Here is a 27558-nt window from a genome sequence, read left to right on the forward strand (position 1 = left end):
ATATGCGTCGTATTTATACTCCTGGGCAAAAATGACGCCCGGGAGTGGGCGGGTCTAAAAAACCCGCATTAGCGCCGGATTTTAGCGCCTGGGTGAGGGCAGGCGTTAAGGGACCTGTGGGCTCAGAATGAGCCCAGAGGTGCCCTCCCCTGCCCCCAGGGACACCCCCTGCCACCCTTGCCCACCCCAGGAGGACACCCAAGGATGGAGGGACCCACCCCAGGGACATTAAGGTAAGTCCAGGTAAGTATTTTTTTTTTTTTTTTTTGTGGCATAGGGGGGCCTGATTTGTGCCCCCCTACATGCCACTATGCCCAATGGCCATGCCCAGGGGACATAAGTCCCCTGGGCATGGCCATTGGGCAAGGGGGCATGACTCCTGTCTTTGCTAAGACAGGAGTCATTTCAATGGGGGATGGGCGTCGTAAAAAAATGGCGCAAATCGGGTTGAGGCGATTTTTTTGCCTCAGCCTGACTTGCACCATTTGTGGACGCCCATACGCCATTTTCCCCCTACGCCGGCGCTGCCTGGTGTACGTCGTTTTTTTTAACGCACAACAGACAGCGCCGGCGGCTAACGCCGGCTAACGTAATTGAATAAATACGGCGCCCGCATGGTGCTTCAGAATGGCGTTAGCCGGTGCTAATTTTTTTGGGCGCAAAACTGCGCTAGCGCAGTTTTGCGTCAAAAAGTATAAATATGGCCCTGAATATCAATTGAACACATTTCAAGAGAGCCAATCTGTCCAATCCTCACCTGCTCCTACATTCGTGGCACTGTGGGGGAGTAAAAATAAAAGCTTCTCGAAACCTCGACAGAATTAAAAGGCCAACCATTCCCTGGAAGGAATCGTGGTTCTTCAAAATCAAAATGGAACTAGCCCAAGACTACAACAGCCTCACCTGCCTTTTATTTTTTTAGTAATAATGTTTTGATTGCGTATATCACAGTAAAGTAAGGTTACGGACAGAGCATGCAATAAAAAAGAAAAATCAAAACAACCAACAGAATATGCCAATAAAACGTTGATATAAAAGTAGCATATTAGACATTGGAGGAAAGAACCATTATCCCCCCTGTTGAATGTTATTCTGAAATCAATAGCATAGCACAAAACGTGGCCAGGGAACTATATAACTCAGCACACCGTGGACCTTTGCATGCTGTATATAATTGGAAAAACCAAGACTTAATTGCCTTTTTATGTTCATAGTGTCACTTTGCAGTGCTCTTCCAATTGCTCAAGATATGATGTTTTTCTTTATATAAGAGCAGCATGCATTTAAACGCCTGTTGGTACTGTTTGGACTGGGATCAATTGAAAATGTCACACCTAATACTATGTAAAAAGACAGGGTTCAAAGCCTTTTCTTTCTTCTGGAGAATTTGATCTCGGGAACAGCTAAATAGAATGTGAATCCCCAAGCATTGCTTCTGGCAAAGAGAAAAATGTACTGCTCATATATAAATTTCTGACATAACATAACAAAATAACTGCATAGCATAGCATAACATATATGACCCCTTTAAGTAGAGGAAACATCCATTGTAGATAGGATTGAATAAAGAAGCTAGTGGCTATGTGGCTTTTATACAAATGAGCCATAGTAGGCTTGACAAAGTGAACCATAAATAGGGTTTTGAACCTTTTCATTTTGCCACAGGAAAGAGTCCGGAAGTAAAGGCAGGTGAGATAAGGGTGTGTTGGTTGAGTTTGACTTGCGTCCTCGCAGCATTATTCACTTGCAGAAGGAGGGCATTGGAGTTTTGAAGAATACGGATAATGGTAATTGCCTCAGTCAAGTCATTTTGGGACAACGCTTTGACCAGAAAAGTACCTTGATGTCAAACAGAAAGATTGTGCAGGCCTTGTTTTAGAGCTTTAAGCTCATAAAAGCAATAACTAGCAGTCACAAGCAGCTAGATTTCTAACAAGTATTTGGCAACAGTGGAAGAGATATACTATATGACCAAGTTAGAGCACAGTGCTATGTTTGCACATTATTCACACTGTAAAACAAGCAGGTATTTGCACCATGCTAGTGTTAAAGATTTTTGTGCATCATTAACAATGTGAAGGATGTATTTTCACACTTGATTACACATGTACGCACTGATATAGAACCAATATTTTTCGAACGATTTTCCTATGTAGTGTAAAAGTGCGTTTTTCTGACCCTTGTAACGAGGCCTCAATTTGGCCCTAACAGTCATGATTTTCAAAATGGATGTCACCCTTGTCTTCCCCTTGTACAACTCGCTGCTTGTTTCGCCAGAATATAGTCAAGTAGAATATTATCTGTTTATTTCCATTATCATTGTTCATGCTGTTTTCAATTAACTTTCCTAGGTGCAGTCAGTAAACGCAACTATTTCTTCAAGATCTTTCTGCTAAATCACTGTGCCCTATTTACTCATATGTTGCTACAAAGAACAAGGGAGCCCACTGGTACTCAGGGACCAGGGATCAAAATATACTTTAAAGGAACATAGGCCCCTCAGGAGAAACAATAGACAACAAATGGCAATAGAAACCAAATGGAGTCTATGTACAATTTAAAGATGTAAAAATATAAATTTGTATTTACATTCTCAACAGTGGAGTGGTGAAGCACACACATACAGGGAAACAACACACATTGTATATAAAAGACGTTACTCTGCATTGAAAATGTGACACAAAGCAACATAAAGATTGAGGTCACACTACATTAGTACTCATGCTCATTATCACTTGAAGAAAACAGACAGAAACTGAGTCAAGGTACTCTAGTTGACTACGTTTCAATCCCTTAGTCCAATGCTGGGATTATCATCAGGACAAAAGGAATATGCCTGAGAGGAGGGCCTCAATTAATCTAGGTAGGAGAGAGCCCTCAAAGCGCCAAAATGGTGTCATCCAGAATTAATTGCTGCAAGGCCATTACGCCAGATGGAGAAAAATACAAATTCCTGCAAACACAACGAGCACAGACCAAAGCCTGGGGTACATCTGACAATAGGGGTAGTATGCTGTGGGAATTCCACAAGTATGAACTAACTTGCCAACCAAGGGGAGCCGTCCGTGGGGAACACGCTGACAGAGGAATAAGATCCTGTATTCCTTTATCAGAGTGGTCCTCTTGAGGGCCCTATGTTCCTTTATAGTATACTACTAACTCATAAAACATACTGTTGTGAATGTATCTTGTTCTTTTAGCATATCTGGATGACAGCATAGAGGAGGTAGAATAATTAATTATTCATGTAGTGATATGTTGCTTAGGTGCTAAGGCAATATGATATTTTATGAGACGTTGCTCTTATTTGCTAATGGAATGATACATTTGCTCACATTACAATGGTTCAGCAGTTCTGTTAATTTCATATGTGGAAATAATGTGTAAAAGCCCCTGATTTTTGAGGGTGAACCACAAACTTTTCTTTTCTATTAGGAATGCTGTCTGTTTTACTTCTGATTTTGCTGCCTATTTGGGACTGATTTTTGATTTTGCATTCCTCTGTATTGCCCAATCTACTGTGAACATCCATGCCTTCGACTCTGTATCACCTTACTACTTGAATTTGGTAATCAAACTCTTTAACGATTCTGCTAATCTAGAACACAGTTACTGAGGCGGCCCTTTTATTTTATTGATTGTATTTTTGTTACTTTTGATGGGCTGAGAAAAGCACCTCACTTTGAGGACACATTGCTTCATGAAACTGAGGTTTATCGTCACCTCTGATTCATCAAAATTGTGGGTGTTCAGTTGAGGTAAATCTTGAGGTGTCAATTTTGTGGGCCCCCTTAGAAGTACTAATCCAGCACAGAACTGCAATATGGAGGACTTCAAAGGACAATAGGCAACCGTCTCTGCATTCACTTCTGCATTACCAAAAACATGGGTTTATCAAGGGTTCATTGTGTGGACATTGCATCAGTTCATTCTGATCCTCCTGATGCTGGCATTTATCTATCATTGCAAGGATCATGTTGATTAGTTGTATTACTGGTCCAATATTGTCAATTATGCTTTCAATGTGTTACAATGTCTGCTGTTGGGTTTGGAATACTGCTGTACAGTGTTCTGCAGTGGAGTTGTAGGCTGGGATTTTAGTTCCAAGCTCTAAAAATGGAGCACTGTTTATCAGTGTTCTAAATAATACAAACTGTGAAGCGCTGCTCCATGAAATATGTAGTTTGCATGTTTTTAATGCTTCTCACTCTAAGGTCCAGAATTATTCATACTTTGTGCCAGGTTTGCATCACTTTATGGTGCAAATCTGGTGCAAAGTGCTAGGGTGGGATTCGCTATCCAACAAAAATTAAGATTTGCATCGGATAGTATCCCAAAATAACAAAAAGTTTTGCTATGTGATGCTTTTTGTTACTTTGCGTCAAGCAGGCTTCAAAGGGTAGTGCATGTGCGTGCATTCTCATGCACCCACCCATGGGTTTTGTTGCAAATCTCTATTTACAAACATTGGTAGTCAGGGATTTGCACCAAAATAATATGCCTCCTTGATGCAGACATAAGGAGAAATGTTTTCTTTTTTCCTCATTTTTCCAACTTTGCATATGTGCTGTATTAAACATCACTTATACAAAGTGGAAAAATTCCTAAAGCACACATAGTTTTTGATGTGGATGGAACCCCTTCATGTACAAACCCTATGCTTCAGAGAAGGCACACATCCTTGCACTATACGTAGTGCATGGGTATGTGCTTTGTCCCTTGGCCTCCAAAAATGCAATAGTGGTAAGGGAACGAATAAATGCACCATATCCTAGCAGATATGGCACATTTTGGGGCATAGTTATACTTTTTTTGCGCCGCATTTGCATCATTTTTTTACGTTAAAGCGGCGCAAACTTACAAAATCTAATTGTATTTTGTACGTTTGCGCTGCTTTTGCGTCAAAAAATGACGCAAATGCGGGGCAAAAAAAGTATAAATATGGGCCTTTGTCTCTTTCCTTTTGATGCAATACAACTCAGCAACTTTCGTGCAACGTTGCCTTGCTTTAAAGAATTGTAACTACAGGCCTAAGTGCCTGGAGCTGTGCGGGGGTACTAATGGGACACCCTTTCTGACCCTTTGAGTGACATGCAAAAACTGATTGAACTCTGCCTTAATGAAGTTAGTGTAGTTTCACAATTACACCCTGTACTTTAACACCATCCTTGTACTGACGCGGTTGTCAGTAATTTGCAACTCCCACTTTAAATAAATATGTGAATTCTTCAAATGTGCTTTCCTTTAAGCAGAATTGTATCTGTCTATAATCTTACTTATATAGTGCCACATTGACACCAAGAAGAGATCTTTCGGCACTGTCAAAAAGCAAAAGAGCTTGGACACATAAGGGCACATTTACTAGTCCCTAGCACCACCAGAGCGTTTCTTTCAGTGAGGATTGGCGATTCCATGCAACACCCATTGCTTTTGACACTGCCCCAGATTTACGAGAAATCATCAACTTGGGGCAGTGCCAAAAACTAATGCCGCCCTAGGGATGGCGTTAGAGTGGCGCAACGAGGATAAATACTTTTATTTCTCCTAGCTTGCTTTTTCTATGGGGGCTGCATTCCGCAGCCCCCATAGAAAGAGCAAAATGCCATTAATGTTTGCTTATGTGCAGGAAGAGGAAAGGGTCTCTTCCTGCACATAAACAATCATTAAATAAGGACCATCTGCTACTTCTGCTGCACACAAAGAAGGAACAAGTCGCCATTATTGATTGTTTATGTGCAGGAAGGGACACCTTCACATAAACAATCATTACCTGCAATGCAGGCACCCTTGCACCACGGGAACACACAGGGGGTGTGCTGTATTGTTGTAAATATGGCGCATTCCTGTTTTTTTTAAATGTCAGAGCGCCAGAGCTGGCAAATTTGGCGCGGCTCCGAGCTCATTTTCTTGAGAATGAAGCCAATAATGTGATCACGTTGTTAAAATATTACTGATCAAGCAACCATTTTTTAACTTGTATCTGGAAATGCAGGTAGCTGACATGTTCTTCAAACACCACCCTCCCATCCAGCTATTTACTATGTGGTAAAGAAGAGAAAATCATACGTACCAGAGGAGGATATTTGTAAAACACAGAATTAATGGGTTCGATGGAGTTAATGCTGTGAACTTCTGCATCTCTTGCGTTAACAATGCGAATATACAGCTCTGTACTATCCAGCTGTGGAGTAAAATCAGGCAAAATGAACAGCTATGAATTGCACCAACAAATCACAATCAAAAAAGTACAAATTATGCAAAATCTATGCACATAACAATGGAAACATAAGGGGTTATGGGACCATGAATGTCAATTCACCAAAATGCCAGGGGTAACGGAAGTGACACCACACGACATTCCATCTTTAATTTCACGCACACATGCTTACACGTACACACCCACTCAGTCATACACACACTCTCTCACATAGACACACATTCACCCGCCAGTATGCACACAACATACTTTTAAAAGTGTTTTTACTTACCTCAGCTACCAAGGAGGCTCATATTCCGGCTAGTTGTACTCCATCTTTTATTACAGTAATAGTGAATAATATATTATTCACTATCACTGTAATAAAAAGACTGTTTGAAAGCGAAGAAGTGGGGCTCCAAGCAATGTCCACAAGGACGAGCTGCCCTGTGCTCCTGGCACTGATTTTGCGACCTCTGAGGCCAGTAGTGGCAAAGGGAGTGGCAGGGGTTGCAAGGGTCAAGCTGGGGGTCGCAGCTGCGACCCCTGGCGACCTTTAAATTGCGTCCATGTATGGGACTTCTTCAACTACATGAAGACAATTGTCTGAATATTATTTGATAATTCTCATAAAACTCCATATTGGCATTTGCAATGTTGGAAAACCCTGACACTCACTGCACTAAAAACTTGTCAAGTCAAAAATTAAAGATCACAGGCATAGCTGACCACATGGGATTTCAGCCGTGGCAATTGTTGTATTAAAACAGGATCCATTTTGGGGGAATTCAGAGAATAAGAAAATCAATTTGACAATGGCTTGTTGCATAATCCATTACTTATGAGCTATACTACATGATGTGAGGAAACATCAAGACATCTAAATAATTATATTCTTCAAGATAGTTACAAAACATGAACACAATTCCTGAAATCTAGCTGATTTGCTTCTCATTGAGTTACCATTTTAACTAGCCAATTCCGAATGGCTTTGGGAAGTAAATATTCAAGCTTTTAAAAAAAACATCCTCCCAATTATTCAACAGTAGGAGAGATGAAAGTAGAACATGTTCTATTCTAAAATCATTTACGCTACAATTTGGAGCATGTAATGCGAGTACTTAAGCAATCCAAAAATAGAAGAATTTCCTTTGTCTGCGAGCCTTGAAATAGCTCCAGAAAAGACTGACATAAAAGGGAAACATTTACGGTAGATATTTGTTCTCTGTATCTATCTGGATTCTGTCTCCTTGAAGAAAATAACATTATTATCTGAATCTTAACTACTTATGGATTTCCTTTAGATTTACACATAATCACAAATGGGAAAGTTCTTTCTATTACTACTATCAGTTTGAATAGCTAACTAATATTATGTCCGGATATTGAGACCAGCTCTGCGGAAAGTTAACAGGACACACCACTTTGAGGAGACAGCACAGAATAAGGAGAATTATACAACACGCCACAAATCACTACAATCTTAACGTTTCAATTTGATAGCAATTCTTGACCAAGTAATATGGGTCCCAAAAATTGAGTAATACATCTGATTATATTGTTTTGTTGCTTTGAAACAGAGTATGATAAATCGGGTGGGCAAAGTGCTCTCACATATATTTAGCTGATTTTTAATAAACTCTGAAAAATATTTGATGCTGCAGGCTGTGTCCCGTAAGCCATTACTAGGCCTATTGCCACCCTCAATTTAAGGACACCAAAGAATATTTAACACATCAGGTGTAATTTTGAATGTCTCCTTTTGTAGAAAGTAGAAGAGACACTGCAAATAATCACATCTACAATTTTATGTTGAGCTCAGCAAATCATGGAGAGGGCTTAGCTTGGACATATACATTTGCAATTTTACTTTCATACATTTAATTATTTTTGTTTGTTTTCTAGTGCCTAAATAAGTATCCCAGTCTTGAATTTATAAACTACCTATACACTCCCTTAAAGACCAGCGCTTTAGCTGTTTCCTAGGATGTGCAATTCTGTAGCAACTGGTGTAAAGAGAAAGGAAGGAATTAGGTAAGGGGTAGTGAGATGTTGGAGGGAGATGGATGATGGAGGTGTGTGAGGTGGCAACAACAAGGAGATGGGAGGATGATGGACAAAGGAAACAGATACCAACATGAAAGCGAAAATAGCAGGTACCATGGCATGGAGTGAGAGTGAGAGAGAGTGTTGAATTGGAATGAACTGAAAAAGGAAGTCAGCAGCAGGAGAGATATGGGGAGTAAGGATTACTTGAAGGGCACCATTACCCAAACCTAATGGGAACAGTAATGGGACAAGGGAGCGAATGAGAAAATGCTATGAGTGTAGGAGACTGGCCTGGCTTATAGTGGGTATGTTGTGGTACTTACACCTTGTGCCAGGTCCAGTTATCCCTTATTAGTAGAATAGAGGGGTTTCTAGCAGCTTACGCTGATAGAGGTACCTATGGCAAAGCAGCTTAGGCTGAACTAGGAGAAATGCAGATCTCCTGCTATACCACTTGTATCATATAGCACAATATCATAAGAAAACACAATACTCAGAGTTACTAAAAATAAAGGTAGTTTATTTTAGTGACAATATGCCAAAAGTATCTCAGAGGATACCCTCACTTAGGAGGTAAGTAATATACACAAATTATTTGTACACAAACCCAAAACAGGTAAGTAACACTAAGAAAAGTAGTGCAAACAATGTAGAATCACAATAGGATGCAATAGGTAGACATAGGTCTAGGGGCAACACAACCCATATACTCCAAAAGTGGAATACGAACCACGAATGCACCCCAGACCTATGGGAGGTTGTAGAGGGTCGCTGGGGGTGTAAGAAAATAGTAATGGTGTCCAAGATACCCCACCCTAAGACCCTGAAAAGTAGGAGTAAAGTTACCCTACTACCCCAGAAAGACAGAATAGTTGTGATAGGGGATTCTGCAAGAACCACAAGCACCAGCAAAACACTGAAGATGGATTCCTGGACCTGAGGACCTGTAAAGGAAGGAGACCAAGTCCAAGAGTCACACAAGTCTCCTGGGGGGGCAGGAGCCCACCAAACCCCGGATGAAGGTGCAAAAGGGCTGCCTCCGGGTGGAAGAAGCCGAAGATTCAGCAACAACGGAAGGTGCCAGGAACTTCCCCTTTGGTGAGAAGATGTCCCACGGCGTGCTGAAGGTTGCAGAAGTGTTTCCACACAGAAATACCGCAAACAAGCCTTGCTAGCTGCAAAGAGTCGCGGTTGAGGATTTTGGGTGCTGCTGGGGACCAGGAAGGACCAGGATGTCGCCCCTTGGAGGAGGAGACAGAGGGGGCACTCAGCAACTCAGAGATCCCCCGCAGAAGCAGGCAGCACCCGCAGAGGTACCGGAACCGGGACTTAGAAGATCTGATGACAGTGGTTGACTCAGAGTCACAAAGGAGGGTCCCACGATGTCGGAGTCCAACTCAGCGAGTTGGGCAATGCAGGACGGAGTGCTGGGGACCCAGGCTAGGCTGTGCACAAGGGAATCCTTGGAAAAGTGCACAGAAGCCGGAGCAGCTGCAGATCATGCAGTAAACAAGATTACTGTCTGGCGTGGGGAGGCAAGGACTTACCTCCACCAAATTTGGACAGAAGGGCCACTGGACTGTGGGAGACACTTGGACCCAGCTCCTGTGTTCCAGGGACCACGCTCGTCAGGATGAGAGGGGACCCAGAGGACGGGTGATGCAGAAGTTTGGTGCCTGCGTTGGCAGGGGGAAGATTCCGTGGACCCACCGGAGATTTCTTCTTGGCTTCCAGTGCAGGGTGAAGGCAGACAGCCCTCAGAGCATGCACCACCAGGAAACAGTCGAGAAAGCCAGCAGAATGAGGCGCTACAATGTTGCTGGTAGTCGTCTTGCTACTTTGTTGCGGTTTTGCAGGCGTCCTGGAGCAGTCAGCGGTCGATCCTTGGCAGAAGTCGGAGAGGGAAGTGCAGAGGAACTCTGGTGAGCTCTTGCATTCGATTCGTTATCTGAAGAATAGCCCAGAGGAGAGACCCTAAATAGCCAAAAAAGGAGGTTTGGCTACTGAGAAAGGAGGCACCTATCAGAAGGGGTCTCTGACGTCACCTGCTGGCACTGGCCACTCAGAGTTGTCCATTGTGTCCCAACACCTCTGACTCCAAGTTGGCAGAGGTCTGGGACACGTTGGAGAAGCTCTGGGCACCTCCCCTGGGAAGGTGCTGGTCAGGGGAGTAGTCACTCCCCTTTCCTTTGTCCAGTTTCGCGTCAGAGCAGGGCTGGGGGATCCCTCAACCGGTGTAGACTGGCTTATGCAGAGATGGGCACCATCTGTGCCCATCAAAGCATTTCCAGAGGCTGGGGGAGGCTACTCCTCCCCATCCCTTCACACCTATTTCCAAAGGGAGAGGGTGTAACACCCTCTCTCAGAGGAAATCCTTTGTTCTGCCTTCCTGGGACCAGGCTGCCCAAGCCCTAGGGGGCTGAAACCTGTCTGAGGGGTTGGCAGCAGCAGCAGCTGCAGTGGAGACCCCGGAAAGGCAGTTTGGCAGTACCTGGGTCCTGTGCTAGAGACCCGGGGATGCATAGAATTGTCCCCCCAATACCAGAATGGTATTGGGGTGACAATTCCATGATCCTAGACATGTTACATGGCCATGTTCGGAGTTACCATTGTGACGCTACATATAGGTAGTGACCTATATGTAGTGCACGCGTGTAATGGTGTCCCCGCGCTCACAAAGTCCGGGGAATTTGCCCTGAACAATGTGGGGGCACCTTGGCTAGTGCCAGGGTGCTCACACACTAAGTAACTTGGCACCTAACCTTCACCAAGTGAGGGTTAGACATATAGATGACTTTTAAGTTACTTATGTGCAGTGAAAATGGCTGTGAAATAACGTGGATGTTATTTCACTCAGGCTGCAGTGGCAGTCCTGTGTAAGAATTGTCTGAGCTCCCTATGGGTGGCAAAAGAAATGCTGCAGCCCATAGGGATCTCCTGGAACCCCAATACCCTGGGTACCTACGTACCATATACAAGGGAATTATAAGGGTGTTCCAGTGTGCGAATGAGAATTGGTAAAATTAGTCACTAGCCTGCAGTGACAATTTTAGAAAGCAGAGAGAGCATAAACACTGAGGTTCTGGTTAGCAGAGCCTCAGTGATACAGTTAGGCACCACACAGGGAACACATACAGGGCATACATTATGAGCACTGGGGTCCTGCCTAGCAGCATCCCAGTGACACATGGGCAAAAACAAACATACATACAGTGAAAATGGGGGTAACATGCCAAGCAAGATGGTACTTTCCTACAATGAGACCATGGAAAACACATGACAGCTAATGGATGAAGAGGGCTGACCACACACCACTCTCTGTACTACCTTATACATACTGTATACATATACATGTACATATACATATATTCTGTTTAAAGCAGTCTTAACATGACATCTCCTAAACAGAAAGCTAGTGATAGCTAAAAACTAAAGCCAGGCATAGTCCTCCATTACATTACAGATTTAGCCGTACAATACCTTGTCTGAGTGTCTTCTCTCCAATTAATTGTTTTTAGTTGCAAATCAGCATATCACGGAAATAGCATGCTATTATTCAAAGCACATAAAGTGAAGAGGGAAAAGATTCATTTGGAAGAAAGGCAGTAGGTGGAATCAAACCTGCGAAGGCATAGTATTTTGCAAACCAGCCGTTCGGCAGTGGGATTCTATGAACAACTTTGCACCTCTGCACTTATTTTCCTCTTTTACAAAATAAGCACTGGATTTACCCTGAAGGATGTCACATACTGCCAAACATATGGCAACAACAGGACGGGTTTACCTTTAAACCTGAGTTTTATTTATACGGGCAAAACCATGACATTGTCCTAAACTCATAAACAGCCTGGTCAAGAGCTGCGAATGTTTCCTCTGTGCAGCAGTAAACCTCACAATCTCATCGACAAATACCGTCATCAAAGGTGTCGTATGAGGACTGCTGACTGGTGATAGGCAACATACTCTAATGATTTCATTGGAGTTGTTGGGGGGCAAAGCTTTGTGTGGGCAGGTGTCCTCTGTAGTAATATGCATTTTACAGGATGAGTAATATGCATTTTACAGGATGAGGCAGTATTTGATTTGATAGGCTGGTGGGGCACCTTGCAATACGGCCACGCATAGAGAAGTCACATGTATACATTGCGTTTATCATTGCTCTCTGTGTTTTACACTCAGCATAGCGAGGCAACTTCCGGAAACTTAAATATAAAGACTGGATTATATTGTGGGTTTGAAATACTGAATGACTTACCTGAGGCACCCCATTAATTTCTCCTGTTGTTAATGACGGCTTTACAGGAAGGGTACGAACTGGAATTCTCCACTGTCCACTGATGACGCGATTCTGGTAGTCAAAAATATCAATTTTTACCCATCCCCTTGCTACAAGGCGGTTCACTTCCTGTCCATATGGGTCATATCCGCCGGAGGCTTGCAACTCAATGACCAGAGCTATTGTTGGAGATGGGCGCACTCTGTAGGAGATAAGTTCACAGTTAGTTGTATATAACATAGTTATACAGACCCTATTTGAAATGTACAATGACTTTCATACCTTGGTAATACATGCAATTCGATGCCCATTGATAAAAAACCCTATTCATCAATAAACATGCAAATACAAAATTTTCGAAGCATTGCCATACATGTATACAAGCAAGAAAAAATATATATTCATATTAACATTTTTAAAAAAGTTTACATTTTACCATTTCACATAAAAACAAAAAAACGCTATGGGATCACATGAATGTGCACTAACAGGTTTAATAAAAAAGGGAGGTAAGGCAGTTAAGACGGGTAAATAGGCATGCTATTCTGCATTTGAACAGCAAGTGTGCCCCAATTATTATACGCTAAAGGTGTCATGGGCTCATTAAGAATCTTGGGCAGGATGGCTGTTAGCAATTGGGTCTCTAACTGGCAGAGGTATGTACCCTGTCCAAGTAGGGACCACAATCCTAATCGGAGTAAATCAGATACACAACCTAAATTAACCTGTGCTCACCCTCTGGTAGCTTGGCACAGAGAAGTCAGGCCTAACTTAAGAGGCAACGTGTAAAGTATTTGTGCAACAGTTGAATTACAGTAAAACAGTGAGAACACCTCAAAGAGGACTCCAGACCAGTTTAGAAAAATAGAAAACAGCTATCTGAGTAAAACAAGACCAAAACACCAAACATTTAATAAGTAGAACTCAAGATATTAGTTTCTTAAAGAATGAACTGCAAAGTAGTGCTTTAAAGTCAATAGTGCTGAAAAGTTACTTGAAGTCACGCTAGACCGGGGTAAATCCCAAATTCAGGCCGACTGTGATGGAGGGCAGGCTACAGAACCCACGCAGTGTCTGTTGAAAACAGTACCTTGGAAGGTGCAGGCTTCGGCTTTGAAGACTCGATGCAATTGGGTAGATGGTTTTTGTCAAGCCTTGCAGTCAGGTCTCTCATCAACGATGAACTCCGCTGAAATGTAGGTGATGCATCATCAATGAGCAATGCAGTGGTGTCCTTTGATCAGTGCTGTGTCGCCGTCGAACCTTGCGGTCAGGTCCTGCTTTGTTTTTGGATCAGCAATGCATATGAGGACACTAGGTGGGTTCCAAGAGGTGATGTGTGGTAAACAGCTTCAGAACCCACTTCTGAGGCCCAGGACTGGATTGGCACCTCAGGCAAGTGAGGAGTCATAGTTGGCAAAGTCCAGCAGCTGAAGCAAACTTTCAGGAAGTCTTTGATGGACCAGAGACTTCAATATCAGGGGGCAAACCAGCAGGCCGTTGGAGAAACTTGAGGCAAGGATGTAGTGAGCAGGTCCAGTCCTTCTCACTCCTAGGCAGGAATCAGCAGGTAGCATGCCAACACAGCAAAGCAAGTAGTAAATTGGCAGTCCCTCCAGGCAGAATGTCCTTGGTTTCAGCAAAGTTCTGAGTTGGTGGGGCTTGGGGTCCAGTACTTGTACCCAGTTGAGACTTTGAAGTGAGGGAGACTTCAAAGAGAGGCCTTTGAAGTGCACAAGGTAACTACCCTCCATTCCAGGGCTCTAGACACTCTACAGGGGGTTATGCAGCCCTTTGTGTGGGAAGAGGCACAGCCCTATTCTGGTATAAGTGTCAGCTCCTCCCTCTCATCTGGCCCAGAATGACCCTTCAGCTGGTGATGGGTCATCAGGATGCCAATGTCACACCTCACCTTCCTTTGTGTGTGAATGTCTAGAGGGAATGCACAAAGACCAGCTGTCAACCACCCCAGGCATATATGCAGAAGCACAGAATGGTTAAAGAAAGAAGATGCCTTACTTTCTAAAAGTGCCATTTTCAGACTTAGAGCATAATTTACAAGGCCTTTGTGCCACTGCTGTGTCCTATTTTTGATGCAGCTGCAATACCAACCCCATATTTACAAAGTTACACATCAGTTTTCCCCCATGTAAATCATTTTCCCTTAGTGTCAGATCTAACTGGTCAGACAATGAAATGCAAGGTAGGAGTTCCCTCTTTAAAGATCACCCAGGACTGAAGTAGCCGTATTCACAATGTTTTCAGAAAATGACGCTCCCATTACAAAAGTCATGCAGCGTCTCCAATATGTAAAAAAAATAACACATGCTCAGACCAGGCTTAACAATGAAGAATTGGCACAAGTACATAAGGAGATCATATTCAAATCACCTTCGGAAGTTGTAGGATACCATGGACTACTCCTACTGCAGCTTAAAGCACCAAGAAGACCACCACAACTACCACCATCACCACCACCTCCACCATCACCACCACAAGTACCACCACCTGCACCGCAAATGCAGTACAAGAGAAGGAAGTGCGTCTATCGAAAGTGTACCTCACTAATTGTACTCTGGGAGGAAGAGGTAATCACCCATTCCCATCTGAGGAGAGGGTCCACGTATAGCTGCTGCACCTGATTGTGCCAAGACCATAGGCAACAGTCGACAGGGTCACCAACATCGTACCACAGAGAAAGCTCATGGCCGTGCTTCACATGCTGGCCTCGGGGTCCTTCAAGACAACAGTAGCCGGAGTGGCTGGAATCTCACAGCCATCATTCTCCTCATTCCTACCTTCTGTCCTGGATGCCATCATCTGGTTAACACCCCACCACATCCTCTTCCCCAACACCCAGCAACTGCAGCAGGAGATCAAACAAGGATTGTATGCCATCGCTGGCTTCCTACATGAGTTGGGTGCCATGGACTGCATGCATGTGCAACTCGTTCCTCTTCCTTCATCTGCCCATCTCTACCCCAACAGTAAAACACACACACACTCCATCAACGTCCAGGCCATTATTGACCATCGAGTGTTGATCACTAATGTGCTCGCCAAATACACCGGCAGTGAGCATGATGCGTACATCTTCAGGCACTCAATCATCAATCGTTTCCAGAATGGACAATATGGGAATGGCCTACTTGTAGGTAAGCAAACAGCAAGTACATAACAGACACAATAACAAATAGAAATGGGGGCACAATACACAGCTGTCTGCCTACACAGATAGGGACTTCTGGATGATTTCTGTTACACATACATGCACCATGCTTCATGTTACACATGCAATGCAAATCACTCTGCCATACATGTGAATACATCCAAAGCCAGTTTTGCAGAGATTGCATGATATAAAGGCACACAGCAATGCATGGCAGATAGAAACTTTGGCCAACATCACTGTGTGAAAGAGAGGTGTACTATGCACTGGGGTAGTGTTCCCATGCAACACACATGGTCCATCAGCAGTGTCATGGCTTCCACACCATGAACTAGGTGCAAAGTGACAACCCACAGCCCATGGGCAGCTGACGTTTAACTGTACAAATGAAGAATAATCTGTAAAATAACTCCCTTGTCACATGTGTGATGTGTAATGCTACACACATTCATCACTCACCATGCCTCTGAAGCAGTAGTCTTGGCTGTAAGGTGCACCTGCACACACAAATACAATCCTGCAAGCAATAAGGAATCCCTACAACCCCTGATGCAAGTGTGAATGTGTACTTGCTAGGCAACTTGTGTGCAAATAGTTGGAAGGAACCATAAAGTACAGGAGGCTCAAATATTGTGTACCACTTTCCCTTCTCAGACATGTTGTACAGTGCAGGAAGTTGTGTAGCTGGACTGCAGAGGACCACTCCCAAATCTTCAGGATCCATGTGTTTTATGCACAAAATGGGCACAATACCATCACACATGTAGACAATGTTTCCTAACTGTGACATGCAACCATGGAATGGTAAATGGTAGTTGTCACTCAGCTGTCATGTGTGAGTGCATATTGGGTGGATAGCATTATGTCAACTGCCCTGTACACTCAAATACCTATGCCAATGTAATGTAGGCCAACACCAACATCTGTCAATGCCCATGGACCGATGCAAGTGTCTATCTCAGGCATGTCTGGTATGTTAATACATAACTAGGGAGGATATACAAAAATAATCCTATCCACATTCTGTCACCCCACATGTGTAGTGTGAACACATAACATCGAGTGGACTAGAGCGATGAGAAACAGCCACCACCAAAACCTGCAGCAGAAATATGACAGTAAGGATGTTAAATTGTATGATGTATATGCTCATGCACTGCATTTGACCTCACACAGATTGATTGAACAGGCTCCGGTAAACATAATTGCACTGCCATGATTGACACATCATGTCATTATAATAGGGAGAAGGGCATGACAACACCACTACACATAACACACATGGGCAGGACTTTAGCCAATACAGTTATCATAAACGTTGACACTGACTCTTTTACATTTTAGCTTACCAAGTATATGGGATACATAAGTGGGTAATGACCCCATATGCAAACCCAAAGACAGCTTCAGTGATGGCATACAATCAACTGCATTGGCCTGCTCAAGGCCCAGTTTTGCTGCCTCAATGTTTCTGGGGGTAGACTATTATATATTTGCCCACCCATTCCCCCCACCACCCACCCTCAAGCACCACACTCCGGTTAATAAAATGATTTTGGTTTATGCCATACTCCAAAACATATGTGTGTGCACAAATGTCCCCTGGGATGTAATGTGTGACCGGAAGACCCAACAAATGTATGATAGTGCTTCAACATGTAAATAAATGTTCAAATGTAACTTATGTCTTGGAGCTTATGTCACAGTTCCGGAAAAAAACTATTCACCCACATCCAGGAAACCTTAAATAGGCCACAACAGTTGTCAATCAATTGTGAACATTGTCATCATCCTCAAAGTGCCTGACACAATCCACTGATCTCTGAAAAGTGAGGTGTGAAATGTTTACATCGCTCGTCAAACAATCATGATGCACTGAACACACATATGTCAGTGAAATATGTGTTGGTAAAAAAGAGAAACAGACAGACCTGAAATCTTTCTGATGCATTAGGCCTACACGTGATGCTTACGTAGGAAAATAGCAATGGCCAAATAAGTATTTTTATTGGAGACAACTCACCAAATCCACTATGGAACATAGTAAGTGTATCGTAAAGGAAAGTACACTTGTATGTGCAGCACAATGTCAATCAAATCAGTAGTCATCTTGCATGTATGCCAAACAATGTGACAGAACAGCGGTTCCCAACCTTTTGACTTCTGTGGACCCCCACTTTATCAATACTAGAACTCAAAGACCTCCACTGAATTATTATTGGAATCTAGGGACCCCCCACTGAATCTTTTCAGAAAGCTGGGGACCTAATCTGTTAATATTATTTAATTTTCTCAACAGTCATGGACCCCCTGAGGAGGCTTCACGGACCCCCAGATGTCCCCAGACCACTGGTTGGGAACCACTGTGATAGAACATCTCATACTGTTTGCAAAGTGTATGAGTCAATCAGGATACAGAACAATTTGTATAAGGATGTGGGGCCATCAGCTGTCATGACTATTTACCAAATCCACACCAACTCACTATGCAGCTGACAAAGGATATAGTCTGCAGCTGTGGGTGATCAATCCTCATAAACACACCAATATGGAGGGCCAGCAGAGTCACATTAAGGTCCTAAACAGGACCAGCTACATTGTGGACGGGACTTCCTTAGTACACAAGTACTACTTCAGGAGTCAGGATATGTTTGGGTGCAGAATACTCTACTCCCCATAATGGTTTAAAAACTAACACTAGTGTGCTGCATATTGCATAATATTTGTGCATGGAGAAATGAACCCTGGCCCAATGAAAATGAGGAGCAGGAGGAACTGGGCGATGATGATGAGGAAGATAAAAATCAAACTCAAAATGTGGCATCAGTACCACCAACATGGCTGATGTACCATATACTAGAAAATCTGTTTGGCACATTTGTGAATGACTTTCACAATGTTACAAGGTCAAGACTAAATGAATGTGGGTACCCATGGAAAACAACACATGTAAGCACGACCAGTGTATATGCAAGTTACCTGCCTATTCACAGTGTGAGACAGTCATCTTTTTAGCATGTTTGCCCTACTTTTGCTGACTCTTACTGATGGTGACTGACCTTGACTGTACCCTGGGTATGCTAACCAGGGCCAGCGCTCCGAATAAAAGGTATAGGTGGAGTGGTACAATTACAATTGGCAAAGACAGACTCTTGTAATTCCCTAGTAGATAATAGGGCAAGAGGGATTCAAATATATCTTATTTATATATATAAATCACCCCTAAGGTCTCCCCTAGGTGTCCCATGGATGGTGTTCCATGTAACTATAAGCAGGGCCATTAGAAAAGATGTCTTATATGTCCTGGTGAGTGCTCATTTAATTTCACATCATTGTAGATACCTAGCTCCAGAGGCTAACAAGGGAACATTCTCCATAAGCATAGATATTTCTAGGAAGGAGCTAAATGTGTCATGAAAGGAGTCAAAAGATTGGTAATGAGAAATCCAACAAACTGCCACTGTGAATTTATCATAACCAATACAGAAAAGAAGACATAAGTCTTTCTTTCCTGTAAGCCAAATACCAGCGTGCTAGTGGCCTCGCCTAGCATGGCAAGACATTCAGATATGAGCCTAGCTACCACAGGCCAATGACACTGGTGTCACCCCTCTCATGGACCATCTGGTGGTACAAGCCTCTCAACAATATCCATGAGGCCATGCAACGTCCAGCTGTGTGGATCATCCTAGATTCATAGCTATGGAGTAACTGAACTCAGCCCAAGAGGCTCACAAGTGTTACTCAGTGTGATGGGTGTATTGCAGGTACCTTGTTGGTGCATTAGTGCTGCACAGCCCACACAGATCATCTGGGTGACCAATGTAAACATATGGATGTCAATAAATATGAGCAACAGAATGCATGACACATTGAATCAGATGGGCCAAGGTCACATCAATTCATGTATCCTTGTTTAGGCTCTACTGGGGATGTCTGACAAGTTTGGGACCGAGCCTGGTTCACATGAGTCGCATTAGCTCTCACATTGTTAAACTACATGGGTATTGCATGGGTACACTCACTGCTGCGCGCTACCAACACCATCTTGATGCAGAGTGTAGCAATAATATGATGTACGCTGCCTTGCTTTCCTTAGTATATCAGAGGTCACGCAAAGGCATGCCTGGTGGTCTACCATTGCACCATCACCATGAGTGAAAATCATGTGCAACAAAAATCATTTGAAATGGACTATTCAGGGTACCTTCACATATTACCCCATTTGGAAATGGCACCTGAAGTGCCACAGTACCCACACCAAGGTATTGTGTTATAGGTACTGCAGATGCACAATGGCTCTTAGCACACTCTTTCGGTCCCCTGGTGTCCCTAGAAATGCCTGAAGATGCTGCACATGTATGTGCCCACATTCATGCAAAAGCTGTGGCATAGGGACACTGTGGCATCAACAGAGAGTGTACTCTCTTGTACATGGGTGTATTGACACATTCCATTATGAACTCCACTCGGATGTGGACTGTACACTGTATTTAAGATGTGGGGCTTGAGGCTAAGTCAATCTCCAGAGGTGCACTGGCAGTGCGTCCACTGCTGCGAGCGCCCTTAAGGAGGGAATAGGTGCATATGGCACCATCCATACATTCTTTACATGTGTGGCCACACTCTCCCAGCACTTGCCTGCATAGGAGACTGTAACCTCCCAAGCTGCCTGACCGCCTGCTGTCTACACCTTGGGACACAGCACAGCTTGGCAGACGTCTGGGCTGTCCAAGTTGTGGGTGTGCTTAAACCATTTCAGTGTGAAATTGCGGCACCCTGGGGGTATTTTAAGCAATGAAATCAGGTGCAGTACATAGTTGGAACATGGGGCAACCATACAAAGGTGTGCCAGTACACAAACAGAGAAATTGTGCCTTATGGGTAGTCTGATCCTAGTAATGCATGCACTTTCACTCATGTACACTCCAAACACACATATTGGACACATAGAAAGACAGGCAGCAGGTAAACCCAGCTATTCACAAGCAACACAGAAACCCCTATCACTGTTTACTTACATTCCACACCATACTATACATAAATTAAAATATTTTCCTCTTTGCGTCAAAAAATAGACACAAGAGCCCAATTTGTGTTTTTGTAGCCATTACGTCAGCCAAAGATGTTGCTTCCTATCCGACGCGTCAAAATTAACACATATTGCTCTATAATGCCTTCTGTGAAATCCACGCATTGGCATGATGTGCCAAAAAAATCGATGCATCTGCTGAAAACTTGCCTCATCTGCCCATGAAGTGATGCAATAGATCTCCCATGCTGCAAGCCAGGAACTGTGAAGTTACTTTAATTTTCTCTTCAACTAACAGTCCTTGTGTCTGTGCTTGGGAGAAGTTGTGTTATGGTTTTGCTGGAGAGAGGAGTGCTGGTGTTAGATTCTGTTGTACTGTCCCTGTTCTGTCCCTCGCATCTCAATTGCTCTTTGTATTTTGTATTATATTGTACTGTATTTTGTCGGGTGTACGTCTTTGGGGTAATAAAGTTCTTAGGGGTAGTTGGGGGTAGTTTTGGGTTTTGTTTTGTTGGTTGTGCATAGTGTGTTTGGGGAGAGACATGTCAGGGAAGGGCGCAAACAATGACTGCAGAGGAGTTTGGAGAGTTCCTCTGGCTGGTGACACACAACCTGCCCAACATGGTGGCCATGGGAAGACATGTTATAATGAGGTATAAGACGGAGGCATACAAGCTGCAGTGGGAGATGGTCCGCTTCCACATGCAGAAGCTATTTGAGGTGAGCGGAAGCATCGCTGGGGCGGACATGATCACCAAGGAACGTGACCTCGTTGACTACCTTGGAATACAAGTTGGTGGAGCTGTTGGTAAGTACACATATTTTGTGAATGAATCTTTGGATTGCACTTGCATTTAGATGTCTGGTGGTGAATCTTTGGATTGCACTTGCATTTAGATGTATGGTGGCCTTAGGGACTCATTCACTAAGTTTTGACGCAGTGCCACAAGTCGTGTTGCTGCACTGGCCTGCATCCAAATAAAAGAGCATCAATGTGCCTTATCTATGAGATATGCCACATTCCTGTCCTTGTCCCCTACACTGGTGCACAAATTACTGCTAAGCACCAATGCAGGCACCTTTATGCCATGGTGCAAGGGTGCATGGTTTACAGGGATGATTGTTTACATATAATGGTAATTTCTTACCATTGTGCCACTGTGCGCCACCCCTGAGGTGGCATAATAATCTGATGCATTCCCAGCCTTCCTAGCCTTGTGAATTGGGGCTGGCACACTGTGCCACTGAAACTTCAAGAAAGCCATGTTCTGGGGGTGCAGTGTGCTGCTTGGGCTTATGAATGAGGCTCATAGTGTCAGTGGGTCATATGTGTCAACACACAAATGTCATTACCCCACAAAACAGATTTGTCATTGACAAAGCATGACACAAAGGCTTCCGAGTACTGGGATGCCAAGCACCCACATTGAGCAGTGGCCCTAGTGTACCGGGTGTACACTTTGTTCGTAAGTACCGCGGTGAACATTTAACAGATGTGATGTGATGTGCGCAACCCGAGGAAATGTACACCTTTACAATACATGACCTGCTGCCAGGACATTTGCTAACTTGTTCTGCCTTGGGGTATGTGCTTTTTATCGAACTGTCCTATTTTGTGACACTCCACTTGATCATGCCTCATATAAATGATGCATGTTTTATGTACCTCTGTACATAGTTCTGACATGCAGACTGTCATTCACCTGAATATATCTCACGTGTGTGTGTGTGTCTGATTTAAAAACACTGAGCTTTGAGGACAGACAAGGCATGTATGTTCAATGTCTATGACTATGCAGCAATGACAGATACTGATGTCCGTTAAATGAGGGTACATATATGTGACGTATATAGCATAGTCATGTACATGTGAAGAAAAGAGTAAGGTAAGTTGTTAGAAATTGGATCTCTAGTTGGCAGAGGCATGCACCCTTTCCAAGTAAGGACCACAATCCTAGCCAGGGTAAGTCACAAAACCATCAAATTATCCTGTGCTCACCTTTTGGTATCTTGGCACAGAGCAGGCAGGCTTAGCATATAAGACAACGTGTAAAGTATTTGTGCAATACGTCATACAGTAACACAGTGAAAACAAAACAAAAATACACCACACAGGTTTAGAAAAATAGATAATATTTATCTGAATAAAATAAGATAAAAACTACAAGAATCCAATAAGTAGTTGGGATATCACTTTTTAAATGTTCAAAAGAGTCTCAATCCTTAAGAATCAGTGGGTGTATCTTTGTAACACACAGTATCTAGGATGCGTCAAAATTAATGACATACAGGGCTGCAGGGGAGGAGATATGTTGAAAAATAAGGTGCTGTGTTGGATTTTGTGACGCAGCAACGATGATGCCTTGTTTCTTTTCAGGCTGCAAGGTGATGCGTCGATTTCCTGGAGAGCAGCCTTGGTTCCTCACTGTGATGCGGGGATATTTTGACACCCAGGGATGAAGCGGTGAAAATCCTGGACGTACTGGTAGAAAGGAGCAGGTGGTGTGTTGATCTGGCAGGCGCTGCGGTGATTCTTCAGCCGCAAGACAGACGCTACATCAGATTTCTGCTGCGAGTCCGGCGCTGCGTCGTTACGGTTGGTGGTACATTGATTTTTCAGCTGCGATGCAGGTGCTGCGTCGATTTCTGCAAGCGTTGCATCAATTTTCAGATGCACGAGGATTTCGTGAAAGGGTGAAGTCTTTGTTGGCCCTGAGACTTCAGAAACAGAGGGAACGCTCAATCCAAGCCCTTGGAGAGCACTTTAGGAGGAAGGCAGAGTCCTTTCAGCAGAGTCAGGGGCACCGGGCATCGGGGCAACAAGCAGGAAAACAGTCCTTCAGCAAAGCAGTCCAGATGGATCCTTTGGACAGCCAGGCAGTCTCTCTGAAAGAGTCCAGGTGTAGGTCCAGAACTGTCTGATTTGATGGGGTTAGAGACCCCATTTATATACCCCAAAATGCCTTTGAAGTGGGGGGAACTTTAAAGAGTGATTTTGAAGTGCACAAGTCCCCTTTTCAGACCAGTCCTGTCTGCCAGGATCTCTGTGGGGGATTATCAGTCCTTTGTGTGAGGACAGGCCATTAGCCTTTGAAGTGTAAGAGAGAGCCCCTCCACCCTTCCTGCCCAGGGAGACCCATTCAGTATACAGATAAAGGTAGATGTGACTGAGTATCCTGTGTTTATGGCTGTCTGGGTGGAATGCACAAGGGAAGCGGTAAACCAGCACTGGATTGGAGACAGGATGTAAGGCACAGATGGCAGTAAGTGCAGAGAAATGTCAATTTTCTAAAAATGGCATTTCTAAAATAATTAAAATAATAATATTAAATCCAACTTCACCAGTAAGCAGGATTTTCTATTACCATTCTGGCCATACTAAACACAACAGGGCTTCTCCTTCCAGATCAGAATCTACCACTTAAAAGTATATAAGGGCAGTTCTAATGCTAGTCTATAAGAGGAGCAGGCCTCGGAGTAGTGGAAAACGAAATTGTGAGTTTTTCATTACCAGGACATGTATAACACATCAGTTCATGTCCTGCCTTTTACGTGAATAGCACCCTGCACTATGGGTTACCTAGGGCCTACCTTAGGGGTGACATATGTAGAAAAAGGGGAGTTTAGTTGTAAATGCCAAATCGGGGTGGGACTGAAACCGCACCCACAGGCCTTGCAATGGTAGGCCTGAGACATGGTTAAGGGGCTACTTATGGGGGTGGCACAATCCGTGCTGCAGGCCCACTAGTAGCATTTAATTTACAGGCTATGGGCACATGTAGTACATTTTACTAGAGAGTTACAATTGATTTTAAATTTGCCAATTGGATATGAGCCAATGTTACCATGCTTTTAGGGAGAGAGCACATGAACTTTAGCATTGGTTAGCAGTGGTAAAGTGTCCAGAGTCCTAATGCCAACAAAAATGGGATCAGAAAAATAGGAGGAGAAAGGCAAAAAGTTTGGGGTGACCTTTCAGAGAGGGCCATTTTGCAACACAGGGGTATTTCTAGACCTGGCTCTCCTGGAGTGTTGTCTGTGAGTCATTTAGGTGCAGAGTGGCATAAAACTCTGTTACCCTTGTGAAATATTGGAGTAGTAAGTTATTTAAAATGGTTCACTAATGTGCCCAAGAGATGTATGTAATGTTTCATCGTATGTAAATACATGCCAGCCTGCCATACCAATATATATCATTGAGGCATGTCAAATGAGACATTAAAGTTGTTACAACCAGAAGGGTTCCATGGCCATTTGCAATTCATGTGTAATTTTCAACATTTGAGCACAGTATTTGTATTTCTACAATCACAGTGCAATGTCTCAAGTTATGTTTTACAGGTGAACCCAAGCCTTACACAGCTGGAAAGGCTGAGAGCTTCAGTGACCCTAATGCTACCAGTGAGTGTCATTCTATATGTCTAATGGGTAGGTCTATGATTGTGCATGATGTTGTATGGGTTGTGCAATGGCATGTTCAAAGTGCACACATTTTAAATCAAACTCTATATATTACATATGAATATAGACAGGAATGTAGGGGTTGTATCCTGGATGTGCAGTTGCCTCTGACTAATGTCAAGGAGGATCTGATTGCTATCACTGAGGGAGCACATGTTTGCTGGTTTGACCAAAGAGCAATGACTAAAGTGTCGGGATCTGCATACATAAGTGGTGGTGGATTCATAGGTGAACGTGGCAGGGGAAATCATACCTAACAAATGCATTTCAGATGCACAGATATGATGTTTTTGCTCACAGTGCAATCAATATGTGTTTGATGTGCATGGCTAGCCCAGACAGGGGTGATGAATCACAACACAGTAATGACAGTAAGGGCATGTGCCAGAATTACAGGGTCCCAACAAGCCATGCAGAGTGGCATCATGTAGTTTTCAAATTATGTTCTTACTTTGTGTGCCACAGAACCATCACAGAAAATTATGTTTTTCTGGGACTTATGAATAAGGCCCAAAGTGTAGCAGGACAGACGTCAACATTCCACAACTGGAAATGCAGTAGAAGTGCCCACTCATGTGGTGTGATGCCCCATACTCTATGTGGGGTGGATCAACATTGCTATCCCCTGTCATCTACACAGATATGGCAAGGTGTGTTTGACCAGAGGAATGTCTGCACAGCATAGGCATACAACATGCCAATGTCCAATCCATCTTCAGATAGTGCTTGCCATGATGGTCTCTAAAATATACTGCAAACAGGATCATATTCTGAACAGCATTAGCCATTGCTATCCCAAGATTCCTGTGCAGATGAGATGTAGGGCGTACAGCCACATACCCATCAAAAAGATGTGCTGAGTGCTGGTGCGCAGCAAGGTGACTTGTATATCTGACACGTATAGACAGGCAATAGGCTGCATAGTGAGATACATGCAGTTACTTGGGGAGAATGCAAGAAGTCGTGGCATAGCCCACCATGTACTAACAGGAGTTCACAAAGGAGTTGTTTCATACATTCCTGTGTGATGTAAGTGAGCAGTCCGCCCTTTGTTTTCACATATGATACCTGGCACATGTAGATTTTATGTAGCAATGTGTTCAGATTTGTGTCCTTGCCATATCAGGCACCCAATGGTGTGACACAATACATGTAATTTGCAGTCCTCGCTCATCTTACTTTGGCTAACGCCAATGGAATCAAAGGTATTGCAGGATGCAGAAGGGACACTGATGATCAATACAACATGAAGGATGTGCCATACCAATGTCACAAAACAGCATTGGTCCTAAGTATGCTCAATGCTGAAATGGTCATGCGTAGATATTTCAAGAGGGTCCAATGCTATCAAGCAACATGTGCTTAGCTTTGGTACATTGACCATAGTAAATTGGGAGATGAGAGATATTGTGCAGATGTATGATTGTTTTGACCGTCAAGATGTATTTGGGATATGCAAAAGTGCAACATGTGATGTCTGAAGATAGTATTTACATGGCATGCTTGATGTTCATTTCACTAGTTAACCTTTGTCTGGCATGTTTTCTCTATGATGATACATGGAACATGACCCTAGCCTAACAAAACAGCACCAGCTAAGGGAGGACCATTACAGGCACATTCAGAAAGTGCACAAGGCCTTCAGGAAGATGGGCAAGACCTTCGAGAAGGAGAAGGCTTCAGAGGCCTTTCTACAAGGTGTCCCAACAATGGAAACAGCTACCACCAGCAAGGCTCGAGTGCAAACAAGGGTGGGTCTGCAGAAGCAGGACCATCCACCTCCACCAGCAGTCACACATGCCAAACTGTCTCCCATGCTCCAAACCAAAGACGTTCTCTGGACTTTGAGAAGGACATGTGTCAAGAAGGAGCAGACTTAAAGTTTTGTGTTGCCAGTCTGGAGCACAAGATGGACAGTATGCTCATCCTGCTCCAGGAAATCAAGCAAGCCCTGCAGAGACACTGAGGGGCAGAATGAGCCAAATGGTCCCTTTCCTTCACCTTGTAGATAGTTGTTTTTATTGTAGATGTTTTTAAATAGCTTAGTTTAGGTAATTGAGTGTAGTGTAGGATAGTTTTAGTACTTTGTAGTTTTTAGTAGGGGTGGGTACATTTTTAGAAGTTTGGTTTTATTAGGAGTTTTTACTGGGTGGGGGTTGATGTGAAAGTTATGTTTATATAAACAATGTTGCTTATAATGTGGTGTTAAATGCATAGGATAAGGTAGGTTAAGTTAAGATACTTGTAGATTTTAATCAGTATAAGGTAATGTAGATTAGGATAGTTAGGTTTTGCATGTTAAGTAGTGTTAGTGACATATATTTAAGGTTTTATTCAATGTTGTTTGCTACACATGAGTCTCAATCATGATTTAC

At 43.4% G+C, this 27558-nt stretch overlaps 1 protein-coding gene across 1 annotated transcript in view; it reads right to left on the bottom strand.

Moving 5' to 3' along the window:
* The window catches only part of LOC138297076 (coiled-coil domain-containing protein 17-like), a 327301-nt gene that overhangs the window by 1996 nt on the left and 297747 nt on the right, over positions 1-27558 (bottom strand). The window contains exons 11-12 of the mRNA XM_069236583.1: positions 12501-12723; positions 6071-6181 (exon numbers count right to left, since the gene is read on the bottom strand). Of these exons, the coding sequence (XP_069092684.1) occupies positions 6071-6181; positions 12501-12723 (334 nt within the window). The remainder of the gene's footprint in view (positions 1-6070; positions 6182-12500; positions 12724-27558) is intronic.

The sequence above is a fragment of the Pleurodeles waltl genome, chromosome 1_2 (genome assembly GCF_031143425.1).
Source record: "Pleurodeles waltl isolate 20211129_DDA chromosome 1_2, aPleWal1.hap1.20221129, whole genome shotgun sequence".
Lineage (NCBI taxonomy): Eukaryota > Metazoa > Chordata > Amphibia > Caudata > Salamandridae > Pleurodeles > Pleurodeles waltl.